At 43.1% G+C, this 15,248-nt stretch overlaps 1 protein-coding gene across 2 annotated transcripts in view; it reads left to right on the top strand.

Annotated features, from left to right (window-relative positions):
- Positions 1 to 371: 371 nt before the first annotated feature.
- The window catches only part of si:ch211-266o15.1 (zinc finger MYM-type protein 4), a 27,794-nt gene continuing 12,917 nt past the window's right edge, over positions 372 to 15,248 (top strand). Inside the window, exons 1-13 of one of the 2 annotated variants that reach the window (XM_055865264.1) lie at positions 372 to 919; positions 1,473 to 1,953; positions 2,097 to 2,201; positions 2,354 to 2,403; positions 2,514 to 2,678; positions 2,809 to 2,872; positions 10,397 to 10,709; positions 10,857 to 11,034; positions 11,181 to 11,393; positions 12,248 to 12,395; positions 13,247 to 13,362; positions 13,643 to 13,987; positions 14,570 to 14,720. In XM_055865264.1, the coding sequence (XP_055721239.1) occupies positions 884 to 919; positions 1,473 to 1,953; positions 2,097 to 2,201; positions 2,354 to 2,403; positions 2,514 to 2,678; positions 2,809 to 2,872; positions 10,397 to 10,709; positions 10,857 to 11,034; positions 11,181 to 11,393; positions 12,248 to 12,395; positions 13,247 to 13,362; positions 13,643 to 13,987; positions 14,570 to 14,720 (2,365 nt within the window). In that variant the 5' untranslated portion in view covers positions 372 to 883. The remainder of the gene's footprint in view (positions 920 to 1,472; positions 1,954 to 2,096; positions 2,202 to 2,353; positions 2,404 to 2,513; positions 2,679 to 2,808; positions 2,873 to 10,396; positions 10,710 to 10,856; positions 11,035 to 11,180; positions 11,394 to 12,247; positions 12,396 to 13,246; positions 13,363 to 13,642; positions 13,988 to 14,569; positions 14,721 to 15,248) is intronic. The other variant, XM_055865265.1, reaches the window with a different exon arrangement.

Here is a 15,248-nt window from a genome sequence, read left to right as displayed (position 1 = left end):
CTAGCATTATTTGCATATTTTCGTTAGGGAACGCCTTCTCTGTGAAGTGCGCGTGTGTAATAACTAAATTCACCCTTGTACTCTTTGTGAACAACTTCACGTCTACAAAGCTTAATGCACTATATTCGTAACATATTTTAGTTTTGTGAACAGAAAACTGTATTGATATCTGTGTTTTCTTCGATTAGAAAATTAGCAGAATGTCGGCCCAGTTCCATCTCGCTATATTACTGCCAGCCACTTGGCTTCCTCTCTTCACCATATTTGGGGAGTGGACATTCCAACCGGATGCTTCAGGTTTCTATATCCGGTGTGAAAATCTGTCTTCTTGTTTTCTCTGTAATATTACCCATCAATCTACACTTAATTTTGATCTGCAACGTCAATGCTAAACTACCTAGTAGGGTACCGGACTAATCCAAATATGCGGGATTTTAGCTTGGAAAGCTGAATAAGGTGTCCACATTGGCTATCTAGCCATAGAAAGGAGTACGAATTCAGATAATATGTACCATGTTTATCTACTGATTGGTTACATTTTAATGTATTGCGTTATTGATTCAAATTACCAGACCATAAACAGAGGATGCGCGAATCTATGGCGCTTTACGGTACAGCCATACCAACAGAAAGGGAGAGTTCGATGTGCATGCAACTTCCCATTGAAAAGCTAGCTAGCAGTTAATAACACATATTAGAATGCCATCTCCATGAAAATTATTTAATACACATACTGCAAATAATAATCTACCTCATGCACAGTGTGAAGTCGCTTTTGCACTGTCTCAAACAATAACATTGTGAAATAGTGCATCCTAGCTAGCTAGCGTTAGCTGCAAAGCCAAAGGAAACTCCCCCGAGAAGAACAGCGCGCAACAAAAACATGGCGGAGTCAGAGGAGGCTAAACAAAAATCTCAGGTGAAAATATGTGAACAAATAATTAAGACATTATCTTATTAACTAGTTAGCCATCTGTTTCTGTTCAGTCTTGTTACAGCCAGCTTCATATATGTCCCTCTTCAACTGCATTAGTAGCTAACGTTAGCTAAACGTCACAGTCGAGCTAACGTTAGCTAGCTAACTATTTAGCTAGCTAACGTAGCAGTGCTCGTAGAACAACCAACCCTCATATCAAAGATGGGCCCACAGTTCTGTCAAAAGTACGTTATGAGATTGTATTACTGTGTAAGTGTACAACGGCCTATGTCAAGAGGTCCGAAACTGTATGGCAGACAGTCCATAACCGCAGATCAGGGTCGCTGTTGCAAGCAAGGGCCACTACGGCTGTGTACCTACTACAGTAACTGTTCAGCGGTATGGACCCTCATGGCACAGGCAGTAGTGTGCTTGTTCTGTATGCAATATGGTTTCTGGTTCAAACCCCAGTCAGAACATTCCTCCTCAATATGCTGCACTATTACTACTATAGGTACAAAGTTGTAACTTAAACTGGTTGTCTTCCTCCCCACAGCATGAACTCCGGCTGTCCAAGGCTTTTGATGAGGCGGTGAAGCTCTCAGCCCCCATGGCTAGTGAGTCCCAGAGGCAGCACACTCCCCTCTCAACCAGATCTCTCTGGAGCAGCATCACAACCGGACCAGTCTTTGATGCACCAGGACCAATCCAACGTCCTGACGTCGACCATGATTTTAGCAGTGACGATGAGGGGCATGTATTCCCTCACATCTCTCACCCTACCAGTGCCACCTTCTCCCTGGCTGGTCTAGGGGTGGTCGAGCCAGAAGACGAGCTGGATGGGGTTCCTGTGTTTGGGGTAGATGAGGAGGAGGAGGAGTGGAACATAGCCCTGCCCAAGATGGCACTGGGTGATGTGGAGTCTGACAGAGAGTCAGCCGGACGGCCTGACACACAACATGCAGAGACTCAGGATGATGATCAAAATTCGACTGATAGATTCCTTGATGCAGTTTCACTTTCCAAAGTTAGAACAGGTGAGAATGAAACCATGATGTCTAACCTGAGTTGTCCTGTGATGTTCCTCCTCAAGCATTTCTTACTTCTCAACATAACCTTTACATTTCTTACTACTTAGGCTTACTTGTGCAATGATTAACAACAGTCATTCTTTTGACAGCTTCTGAGGAGGCTAGTCAAACTGCTGAGTACAGACTAACCACGCAAGGAGAAAGTCATCTTTCAACTAATCACTCTCTGTCCCCTTTACCAGAGAACATATTGGGTAAGACTGCAAGCAACATTGTCCTGCTAGTTCTAACTCATTTTAATAAAAAATATTAATTTGCTGATTTTTCCGCTTCATGCACATGCTATGCACATTATTAGAGCTGTGATGATGATTCCATTAAATTGCCTTTTCTCCATTTCTGTCAGATGAAGGAAGTCTGAATCGGTCTACGGCTGGGGAATCCAGCCGTCAAGAGGTCTGTTACTGTATGACTTAAGTATACAGGTAGTGTAAATGCTTTTATGAACATTACATTTTTTTTGTCACCTTCATTAACCCATTTAGTCCCTTTTACCTGACCTCCAGAGGTCAGAGAATGTGTTCCATAACCCAGCGATGGGGGACAGAGAAGAGCCCCCCATCTCTCCCCTCATCAACATCAAGGATGAGCCCATAGATGAAGGATATGACTGTGCCCTTCTACCCTCAACACGGAGTATCAAGGAGGAACTGGACAACACAACTCCTGAGGTCAGCCAACGCTCCCATGCCCTGCCTTCAATCAATCTTCCCCCAGCTTTCACACACTTGATTTGATGGTTCTGTGATACTGTGTTTTTATTATTATTATACAGACTCTGCTCTGTGTTGTATGTTACAGGAGGAGCTGAGAATCAGTTCTGTCTTTTCCGTTGGAGGAGGAAACTCCTATGGCTCTCCCACTGGTGAGAGAATCAGCATATTACACTGCCTTTAGAAAGTATTCATACCCCTCAAATTATTCCACATTTTGTTGTGTTACAGCCTGAATTCAAAATTGATTAAATAGATTTTTCTCTCACTTATCTACACATAATACCTCATAATGACAAATAAAAACATATTTTTAGAATTTTTGCTATTACTCTCTAAATTGAGCTCATGTGCATCCAATTTGCTTCAACCATCCTTGAGATGTCACTACGACTTGGAGTCCACCTGTGGCCAATTCAATTGTTTGGACATGATTTAGAAAGCAACACACCTGTCCATATAAGGTCCCACAGTTGACAGTGCATGTCAGAGCAGAAACTATACCATGAAGTCCAAGGATCTGTCCGTTGATCTCCGAGAGAGAATTGTGATGAGGTATTTATCTGGGGAAGGGTATAAAACAATTTTGAGTGTTGAAAGTTTCCAAGAGCACAGTGCTCATCATTGGGAAATTGAAAAAATGTGGAACCCCCCCCCCCCCCCCCCGACTCTGCTAAGAGCTGGCTGTCTGACCAAACTGAGCAACTGGGCAAGAAAGACCTTGGTGAGGGAGGTGACCAATAATTTAATGAACACTCTGACAGAGCTACAGAGTTCCTTGGCTGAGATGGGAGAACCTGCTGGGAAACGAGGTCTACTTGCGTTTGATTTTGTGTAATAAGACGGTACAAACAGTAGACGTTTTCTTTATTTTTGTGGTCTAGCATGACTGCGCTGTGACTGTGGTCAGCATTGCAGGTGCTTCACGTAGTTAGCAGTAGTGAAATTGATTTTGATTGTGATAATGATGGGATCAACCTTTTACACTTGTTGTAAGTAGGAAAAGAGAAACAAAAGGGATCGTGATGGAAGTCTGAATACTGCTGGGGAATTGAGTGGTGTTGAAATTAGGCTCTAGAACAGGACACTGTACCGTAGAAGAGCGCTACAAAATGTTTTTTTCCCTGAACCATCAAATTAAAACATTCAGAGAATAATAGGGGTGTTTAAGGACGCCAAAGTTTTGGTATTTGGCAAATTATTGATTTATGCAAATGGTAAAATGATACAGGAGAAAATTCTGACCCTTAATGAGGATCGGGTGAAATGCTATATCCCCGGTGCTAAGGCCAAATGGGGGTAACTGCTGGGATACCACTAACAGTAACCGTAGAAGAAGTTATGACTTCCTTGAAAGGTGGGAAAGTAACTGAAGCAAAAAGGATGTTGAGCGAAAAGTGGTAGTCGAGTGGATCCCACAATGGTACTGTTAAACTTTGAAGGGATATTGCCAATCAGAGTACATATCAAATTTGAAAAATCTAATTGTATTTGTCACATGCGCCGACTACAACAGGTATAGATAGACCTTACAGTGAAATGCTTACGTGTTAAAATATTTACTAAAATAAACTGAAGTAAAAATATTAAATAAAAAAAATCAAGTAGCAATAAAATAACAGTAGCGAGGCTATATACAGGGTGTACCGGTACAGAGTCAATGTGCGGTGGCACCGGTTAGTCAAAGTAATATGTACATGTAGGTAGAGGTGAAGTGACTATGCATGGATAATAAACTGAGAGTAGTGTAAACATGGGGGCTGGGTTGCCATTTGATTAGCTGTTCAGGAGTCTTATGGCTTGGGGGTAGGAGCTGCTACCGCTTGCCGTGTGGTAGCAGAGATAACAGTCTATGACTAGGATGGCTGGAGGCTTTCGCAGTTTTTTGCTCCTTCCTCTGACACCGTCTGGTATAGAGGTCCTGGAGGGCAGGAAGCTTGGCCCTAATGATGTACTGGGCCATACACACAACCCTCTGTAGTGCCTTGCGGTCGGAGGCCGAGCAGTTGCCATACCAGGCGGTGATGCAACCAGTTAGGATGCACTCGATGGTGCAGTTGTAGAACTTTTTGAGGATCAGGAGGGGACTGAGCACGCACCCCTGAAGGGCCCCTGTGTTGAGGATCAGCGTGGTAGATGTGTAGTTACCTACCTTTACCACCTGGGGGCGGCCCGTCAGGAAGTCCAAGATACAGTTGCAGAGGGAGGTGTTTAGGCCCACGGTCCTTAGCTTAGTGATGAGCTTGAGGGCACTAAGGTGTTGAACGCTGAGCTGTAGTCAATGAATAGCATTCTCACGTAGGTGTTCCTTTTGTCCAGGTGGGAAAGGGCAGTGTGGAGTGCAATACAGATTGCATCATCTGTAGATATGTTGGTGCGGTATGCAAATTGCGGTGTGTCTAGGGCTTCTGGGATAATGGTGTTGATGTGAGCCATGACCAGCCTTTCAAAGCACTTCATGGCTATAGACGTGAGTGCTACGGGTTGGTAGTCATTTAGGCAGGTGACCTTGGTGTTCTTGGGCACAGGGACTATGGTGGTCTGCTTCAAACATGTTGGTATTATAGACTCGGTCAGGGACAGGTTGACAATGTCAGTGAAGACACTTGCCAGTTGGTCAGCGCATGCTCGGAGTACACGTCCTAGTAATCTTTCTGGCCCTGCGGCCTTGTGAATGTTGACCTGTTTAAAGGTCTTACTCACATCGGCTACGGAGAACGTGATCACACAGTCGTCCGGAACAGCTGATCCTCTCATGCATGCTTCAGTGTTGCTTGCCTCGAAGCGAGCATAGAAGTTATTTATGTCTGGTAGGCTCGTGTCACTGGGCTGCTCGCGGCTGTGCTTCCCTTTGTAGTCCGTAATAGTTTGCAAGCACTGCCACGACGAGCGTCGGAGCCGGTGCTAGGAATGCTAAGTTATCGTGTTAGAGAATATGTGCCACCTCCACTTCACTGCTTTTATGCCAAAGAACAGAGCATATTGCTAATGTGTACAAAGGTAAAATTAGATGTGCAAGGTCTGGTGGGGATCAAGTGTACGGAAAATGTAGATCTGATACTAAATTAAATGTTGCAACTGTGAGCGTGTAGTGCAGAATACTGGTGATGTGAAGTACAATACAAGCCATGGAAGCGCAGAGGTACAAAGTAACGAATAATGTATCCCTTGAGGAGGCTGTTTGGAATATGATCAAGCCTTTTAATCTAAATGCTCTGGTTTCAGTACATTAGCAGTCAATGGTGGTTGCTTCTAGGATGCCCATAGCACCGAGGGGGTCCATGGCACCTCGGACTAGTGTCAATGTTACATGCGAGCATAAATACATGGTAACAGAGAAATCCATGGTTGTAAATCGTATAGACTGCATAGCCTTCTTGTGTCGAGCAATCAACATCAGCCATATGAAAAAGAGCAGGACTGCACGAATAATGGAACGAGTGAAGGCATTCCAAAAAATAATGGAATGAGTGAAGGCATTCCCGTGTGGCTCAGTTGGTAGAGCATGGCGCTTGCAACGCCAGGGTTGAGGGTTCAATTCCCACGGGGGGACCAGGGTTCAATTCCCACGGGGGGACCAGGATGAATATGTATGAACTTTCCAATTTGTAAGTCGCTCTGGATAAGAGCGTCTGCTAAAATGACTTAAATGTAAAAATAAATAAATAAATACTGAACATTACTGAAGTTTCAGTACCCTTGATAAATCAGATGATCAGGAACATAATAAATTGTTGTATTATGTGTTTTATCATCTTCCTTCAATGGAATGCTAGAAGCTTTATTGCTAATTGATTTAGAGATTAAACCTGATGTGATATGTCTTCAAGAGACGTGGCTTAGACCACATCTTTATTTTATTATTCCTGGTTATTGTTCAATCAGATCTTGCTAGAACTGGTCTTGCATATCGTATTATACAGTATCTGTTCCACCTGAATATGAATGCGTGATGGTGGAAGTCTACAGTACAGGTAGTCATATTAAGCTGTTCAATTTCTACAGTGTTTGTCGACAACAATCAGTAGCGATGCTTGATGAAATATCAGGATGCTTGGGTTCTAGAGAGATATGGTGTGGTGACTTTAATACACTTATTAGTTTGTGGAAGCACACATACAGATGTTAATTGTGTGATTGTCGAAGATATGAGGATAGCAAGAGCATTAGTATGTCTTAACGATGGATGTGGTACGAGAATAGATGTTGACAGAGGGGTTACATCCTGCCTGGACCTCACACTGGATTCTAACTCTATTACAGCAATGTGTGAGTGTAATGGATGATTCTACTGTTGGGAGTGGCCATTTCCCAGTTTGATATACCATGAAGTGTGATGTCACTATTCCAGAAAAGACACCATTCAGAAGATGGGGTTTTCCTAAAGCGGACTGGGAAACGTTTGGAGAACATTGTTTAAACTCTGTTGCAGAGTTGTCTCTAGAGAGGAATGTTGATGCTGCCTAGAGGCCATCTCTTATTTTGAATTCAGAGAACTTACCAGTGGGTAAGGAAAGAAAGGTGGTTCCTTTGTGGACTGAAGAGTGCTCTGCGGCTATTCGAGGAAAGAAATAGGGCCAACAGAGTATTACGTAGGACTTTGACTCCTGAAAATGTGGTTAATTTCCAAAGAAGAGAGCTTTGGTGTATAGGGTCGTTAAGTCTTCCAAGAGAAATGCATGGAGACGGTTATGTTCTACAATAGGCAGGGGTACGGAGCTGGAAGATGCTTGGACCATGTTGAAGAAGATGACTGGAAGAAGCAAAAGTACTCGAATTCCAGTTTTGGTTGATGGTGATAATCTCTGCATCAGATTAAGATAAAGCTAACCTGTTGGGGAAGAAATTTGCTAATGTACATTCGTGGCCAAAAGTTTTGAGAATGACACAAATATTAATTTTCACAAGGTCTGCTGCCTCAGTTTGTCAATTTGCATATACTCCAGAATGTTATGAAGAGTGATCAGATTAATTGCAAAGTCCCTCTTTGCCATGCAAATGAACCGAATCCCCCAAAAACATTTCCACTGCATTTCAGCCCTCCAGCAAAAGGACCAGCTGACATCATGTCAGTGATTCTCTCGTTGACACGGGTGTGCGTGTTGTCGAGGACAAGGCTGGAGATCACTCTGTCATGCTGATTGAGTTTGAATAACAGACTGGAAGTTTTCAAAGGAGGGTGGTGCTTGGAATCATTGTTCTTCCTCTGTCATCCATGGTTACCTGCAAGGAAACACGTGCCGTCATCATTGCTTTCACAAAATGAGCTTCACAGGCAAGGATATTGCTGCCAGTAAGATTGCACCTAAATCGACCATTTATCAAATCATTAAGGACTTCAAGGAGAGCGGTTCAATTGTTGTGAAGAAGGCTTCAGGGCGCCCAAGAAAGTCCAGCAAGCGCCAGCACAGTCTCCTAAAGTTGATTCAGCTGCGGGATCGGGGCACCACCAGTACAGAGCTTGCTCAGGAATGGCAGCAGGCAGATGAACACAGATGTTTATTGAGTCAATGTCAAAGTGGATTCCATAAAGGTAGATATTCCTTGGAGGCATTAGTAAAGGTGATCAATGAAGTGGGGAAAAACTCTGGTCATAAAATAAGTAATGGCTACTGTCTGTTTGACATTGAAAAGGCATACAACACTATGTGGAGAGAAGGCCTACTGATTAACATGGAAAGACAGGGTATTGGTGAGGGGGTTATAAATGGGTTCTGGTCTTCTTATTTATCCGTGCTTTTCAACTTAAAATAGGATCCAGTTTGTATGATTATGGAGTTGATAATTGTATTCCTCAAGGCATTTCTATCAGTCCTATTCTGTTCAACATTATGATTAACAATGTGTTTACGAATGTGATTGGGACATTGGGGCTTCCCTATATGCTGACAATGGAGCTATTTGGAAGAGGGTAAGGTATGTCTCGTGATCAAATTGATTCAACAAGCTATACAAAACAAAAATATAAACGTAACGTGTTGGTCCCATGTTTCATGAGCTAAAATAAAAGATCCCCGGAATTTTCCATAAGCATAAAACACTTATTTCTCAAAAATTGAGTGCACATTTTTTTATCCGTCCGTGTTGGTGAGCATTTCTCCTTTGCCAAGATAATCCATCCACCTTACAGGTGTGGCATATCAAGAATCTGATTAAACAGCATTATTACACAGGTGCACCTTATGCTGGGGACAATAAAAGGCCACTCTAACATGTGCAGTTTTGTCACACAACGCAAGTTTTGAGGGAGCATGCAGTTGGCATGCTGACTGCAGGAATGCCCTCCAGAGCTGTTGCCGGGTAATTTAATGTTAATTTCTTTACCATAAGCCACCTCAAATGTCGTTTTAGAGAATTTGGCAATATGTCCAACTGGCCTCACAACTGCAGACCACGTGCAACCATGCCAGTCCAGGATCTCCACATCTAGCTTCTTTTCTTCTTTCTGAAACCAGCTACCGTGACCGCTGATGAAACTGTGGGTTTGCACAACCAAAGAATTTCTGCACAAACTCTCACAAACCATCTCAGGAAAGTGTGATCTTCACGGATGACAAGATCCTGAGGCCCATAGTCGTGCCATTCATCTGCCGCCATCACCTCATGTTTCAGCAAGATAATGCACGGCCCCATGTCGCACGATCTGTACACAATTCCTGGAAACTGAAAAGGTCCCAGGTCTTCCATGGCCTGCATACTCACCACACGTCACCCATTGACCATGTTCAGATGCTTTTGATCGATGTGTGCGACAGCATGTTCCAGTTCCAGTTTTTTAAGGTATCTGTGACAAACCGATGTATAGTTGTATTCCCAGTCATGTGAAATCCATAGATTAGGACCTAATGAATTTATTTCAATTGACTGATTTCCTTATATGAGCTGTAACTCAGTAACATTTTTGAAATTGTTGCATGTTGTGTTTTATATTTTTGTTCAATTGGCTGTTTAAAGATGGTTTGTTGACTGGGGATTCAAATGATCAGTGCCAAAGTCTTTGCTGTATGTTCTTCTCAAGAAAGTTGCTGATAATAAACAGTTTTTGTATGGACATCCTATTGGTAGGGTTTCTACGTTGAAATATTTGGGTCTATTGTTCAATGAGAGAAAGACATGGAAAGATCATAAATGTTGAAACAAAGTGTTAGAAGGCGGTGAATCTTATGCTCTCTGGTTATGGTAGAAGCTTTTATAGTTTTTTTTACCAATATTTACAGATGGTTCCAAGGAGCAGGCATTTACATTCCTCAATTTGATGTGGAGAAACAGTACTTGTGTCATGTTGTTTAAAATCTCTTACATACAGTACCAGTCAAATGTTTGGACACATCTACTCATTCAAGGGTTTTTCATTATTTTTACTATTTTCTATTTTTTTTAAAATTGTTGAGAGAATGCCAAGAGTGTGCAAAGCTGTCATCAAGGCTAAGGGTGGCTACTTTGAAGAATCTGAAATATAAAAAAACATTTTGATTTGCGTAACACTTTTTTGGTTACTACATTTTTCCAAATGTGTTATTTCATAGTTTTGATGTCTTCACTATTATTCTACAATGTAGAAAATAGTAAAATAAACAAAAACCCTGGAATGAGTAGGTGTGTCCAAACTTTTGACTGCTACTGTATGTATTCACAATAAAATAAATAGGTACTTGATTCTGCCCTGTCTCCTTCAGGCTCTATGGCAGCCTCCCAGAACACCACCTCCCAATTTGGTCCAGGAAGAAGTCTAGTTCCACAGGGGCCAACAATGACCCTCAGGAGCCTGGCTCCAGTGCCCCAGCCACCCCAGCCTCAACCCCAGGCCCCCAGCAGCTCCAACCCAGCCAATGCAGTGCATGTGTCCTGCTCAGGCTGCTCTAAGATCCTGCTGCGCGGTCAGACTGCCTTCCAACGGAAAGGATCCACCCAGCTCTTCTGCTCCACCGTCTGCCTCACTGGGTTCACCCTGCCTGCCATCAAACTGAGAACCTGTTACCAGTGCCTCAAGTGAGTCACTCAGCCACTAAGTCCCAGCTGAACTGTGGTGGTGCTAAAAAATAAAATAAAAATTTGTCTTCCCCATTACTGTAAAATTCTCTTAACTTTATTGCTGTTTATAACTATTTATCTCTTGTCTATAACTCATATCTTCAGGGAGATCGAGGACCCCAAAGATGTGATCAGTGTCATTACAGACAATAACCTGAAGGATTTCTGTAGCCAGTTCTGCCTCTCCGTGTTCAACCGCAGGAGGAAACCAGGGCCTCTCTCCATGCCTTCTGTCCAAGAGCCTGCCACCCTGAGGTGCAGTATGTGCAAGAAGAGCGACACGGTAAGGGACATGACTGACAACCACTGGTTCGACTAGTTCACTTCTAGTTCTAACTCAATCGCAGATGAGGTTACATGAGGAAATGTTTTATTTGACTTGATAATTTAGCCTGATTTGATAATCCTCCATCCACCTCTCTCTCTCAGATTCAGCACGAGGTAACTCACCAGGGCTCCTTGCACAAACTGTGCAGTGATGAGTGCTTCATGCGCTTCCGCTCCTCCCACAACCTGGTCATAAATGTCTGTGAGAGATGTGGCGAGTACTGCGCCAGTGCTGACAGGAACTGCCGGAGACTCCGAGTAGAGGGCGTCACCTTTAAGTTCTGTAGTCCTACCTGCATTAGCACTTATAAACAGGTAAGCACGTACAGTCAAGTAGTATACACAGACAGTCCCACATAGAAACCGTACTCCACTTTTGAAAACTGTCTGGCCTTGGTCATAGATGGTCATATTGTCTTCTATCACAGTGGTTCCTAAACTTTGGGGCACGCGGGGTCGGCTGAGTTCCCAAAAAAAGGAACTCAGTTCGGCTTTAAACTTACTCTTGAAAGTTGTAATAGTAGAATGCACATTAGGTACTGCATTATCAGTTCCTCTTGTCATGTAAGTCATTGAATACCTTCAAGAGCTGTTTATAACTTCAAAGAAATGTTCAGATCAGCCAGCCCATGTCAGCTAATGTTTTTTTATTTAGTCTTTTTTTAGCCCAAAGATATTATTGTAATTTTTTTTGTCACTCAAATAGCACATGAATACACTTAAGACGTGGCAAAATGTTTACAATTGCAAGAAATTATTTAAAACGGATAAATTTGCTTTGCAACCCATGACAAAATGTGTAGAATTGCAGGAAATAAGCTTTAACCCAAAATTCTCTCCACCAACAAGAGGGGTTGAACAGTTTGTGTCATGAACAGTGCTTGTGCCCATAGAAATAGACATGGTGTGGGTGTGAGCGCGCGCCCGGGGGGGGGGGGGTGTTCCTTAATGTTGGAAGGGGGGCCCAGAGTGAAAAGGTTTGGGAACCGCTGTTCTATCAGGTAGTCGGAGGATGGGCCTCCCCTCTGAGGCTTGTTGCTCTCAATGTTTCTCTATAAATAAATTAATGCTATTATGCACATTTATCTCACTGAGTCCCCGTCTCATCTTGTCCATCATCAAATCTCTCCTAGTTTTATCCACTCTTTCCAATTGTTCCTGTATGACAGACAACCACCAAGGTGATGCCGTGCGGACGCTGCCGTGACCTGAGGCTCATGTCTGACATGTTGGAGAGCACCGACTCGGAGGGCAAGGTGGAACTCTTCTGCAACTCCATCTGTGTCAATAAAAGCTGGCCTCAGAACGAACTGTCAGGTAGCATTGACTTTACCATGGTATAAGCGGAAGTCTGCAAATGTATTTTAGTTATCGATATTTTAGGCCTTATGTTGTCGGAAAGGTCGGAAATCTGTTTCTGACTGATATAATTTTTTCTGGGATGCGTCAGCATTTCCATTTAGTACAATAATTATAAGTCAGAGTGGAAAAACCCTGCAATGGCTTCTGGACTAGGCTCGGTCAGCAGATTTCCCCCACAAGCCAGGAAACAATTTAGCTTTTCAACTAATATTTCACCATGAAATTGGAATTGAGATGTATTTGCAGTGGTATTAACAAGTAATTTCTCTACCATAAGCCGCCTCCAATGTCGTTTTAGAGAATTAGGCAATACGTGCAACCTGCCTCACAAGCGCAGACCATGTGTAAGCACGCCAGCCCAGGACCTTGTTCACCTGCGGGATCTGGTGCGGAGGAGTATTTTTGTCTGTAATAAAGCCCTTTTGTGGGGAAAAACTAATTCTGATTGGCTGTGCCTGGTTCCCCGATGGGTCCGCCTGGCTCCCATGGCTGCGCCCCTGCCCAGTCATGTGAAATTCATAGATTAGGGCCAAATTTATTTATTTCAATTGACTGATTTCCTTATATAAACTGTAACTCCGCAAAATCGTTTAAATTGTTGTATGTTGCTTTATATTTTTGTTCAGTATACATGATTGTACTGAGAATTGTATTATTATTATGGAATCCGATTTAGATATCTACAGTTTATTACTGAACTGTTTTAATGATGGCTTACGTTGGTAGACTTGATCATCTGTGACATTGCTGACTAGTATGTAAAAAATTACCATTCTATAATAACGTCCCCCTGTTGTCACACACAGGAACGGCATTCCCATGTACCTACTGCAAAGTGAAGGCTGTCTCTCAGTACCACCTGGCCATGGTGGACGGTAGCATCCGCAACTTCTGCTCCTACACCTGCGTCAAGACCTTCCGGGTGCTGCTCATTGATTAATTGGTTAAATGGATTGAAACAGATTGTATATTACATATGATCTGTGCTTTCTGTGTGTATTAAAGACTGTTCGGTCTCTGTTAGGTAGATTTTAGAGGGATTTAATGTATTTTCTAGCATGCATTTAGGTATATTTTACATAATTATACATTATGCAGAACCATACATAAAAATAAGATGCCAATCAGCCTTTAGAATACGGATTTTACAGAATACATAATATGGCTCTTTTAATGTGCTCTCCTACGATGTAATCTGGTAGGAGGCCGAAGGCAGCCAGCCTCCCCCCCAGCAGGGCCAGATGAACGGCTCCTCATCCACTGGTCCTCCCCCTCCAGCACCACCCCAGGGCTACTTCCGTCCTTATCCCCCGTCCTGGGTCCCCACCACTGGCCACCCATACGCTCCAGCCCAGACCTCTGCTCCACCTCTACCCTATGGAGCCGCACCAGACATGGCTAGGGCCTATGGAGCAGGGCAGCATCAACCAGGGCTGCCCATGCCCCCCCCCTCCTCCTCTATCTCCACCCCCAAGGGGCATGTGAAACTCTCCTGCCATCAGTGCCCTCAGCAGTTCCGCTGGAAACCTGAGCTCTACGAGTACAATGTAGGTACCTCCCTCTCGTTCCTGAACCTCGTTGTTCATTTCTGATGTGTCATGGCGATTGTAAAATTTGTGGGGGGGGGTTTTCTAAATTTTTTGTTTAACCTTTATTTAACTTTAGTTTTGTGATGGGGATTTTTTTTTATGCTCTTGTGATGGGGGTTGTAGTTTTGTCTAATGCTCTTGTGATGGGGGTTGTAGTTTTGTCTAATGCTCTTGTGATGGGGGTTGTAGTTGTATCTGTCTAATGCTCTTGTGATGGTGGTTGTAGTTGTATCTGTCTAATGCGCTTGTGATGGTGGTTGTAGTTGTATCTGTCTAATGCTCTTGTGATGGAGGTTGTAGTTGTATCTGTCTAATGCTCTTGTGATGGTGGTTGTAGTTGTATCTGTCTAATGCTCTTGTGATGGTGGTTGTAGTTGTATCTGTCTAATGCTCTTGTGATGGTGGTTGTAGTTGTATCTGTCTAATGCTCTTGTGATGGTGGTTGTAGTTGTATCTGTCTAATGCTCTTGTGATGGAGGTTGTAGTTGTATCTGTCTAATGCTCTGTGTCCTCCTGGGCTCTTGTGTTGTGTTCCTTCAGGGTCGCACCATGCAGTTCTGTTCCAAACCTTGCTGTGTTGAGTTTAAGAAACAGAGTAATGTCATAGTGAGGTGTGAATACTGCAAACTGGAGAAGTTGGTCAAAGAAGTCATAAAATATGACTTCATCGATCGGCCCTTCTGCAGCGAGAGTGAGTACCGAATCCCCTTTCTCTCCCTCTCTTTCACCCTGTCCTTCCCCTCATTCAGCTAGTCCTTCCCCCGTTCAGCTAGTCCTTCCCCTCGTTCAGCTAGTCCTTCCCCCGTTCAGCTAGTCCTTCCCCTCGTTCAGCTAGTCCTTCCCCTCGTTCAGCTAGTCCTTCCCCCGTTCAGCTAGTCCTTCCCCTCGTTCAGCTAGTCCTTCCCCTCGTTCAGCTAGTCCTTTCTCTCTTCAGGGTTTAAAGTTATCCGTCTCTGTGACAGATTTTTGTCATATTGATTCTGAAGCAGACGTTTTTTTTTTTTTAAATGGGGGGACAATAAATGTATTCTCAAAATACATACATACATACATACATACATACATACATACATACATACATACATACATACATACGGTGCATTTGGAAAGTATTCAGACCCCTTGACCTTTTCCACATTTTATCACATTAGGTCTTATTCTAAAATGTATTTTTAATGCATTTGGAAAAATGTCTAAAAACCTGTTTTTGGTTTGTATT

This window comes from Salvelinus fontinalis, chromosome 16, assembly GCF_029448725.1.
Source record: "Salvelinus fontinalis isolate EN_2023a chromosome 16, ASM2944872v1, whole genome shotgun sequence".
Classification (NCBI taxonomy): Eukaryota; Metazoa; Chordata; class Actinopteri; order Salmoniformes; family Salmonidae; genus Salvelinus; species Salvelinus fontinalis.
The sequence above is the reverse complement of the archived record's forward strand: the minus strand, read 5'-3'. Positions and strand labels throughout refer to the sequence as shown.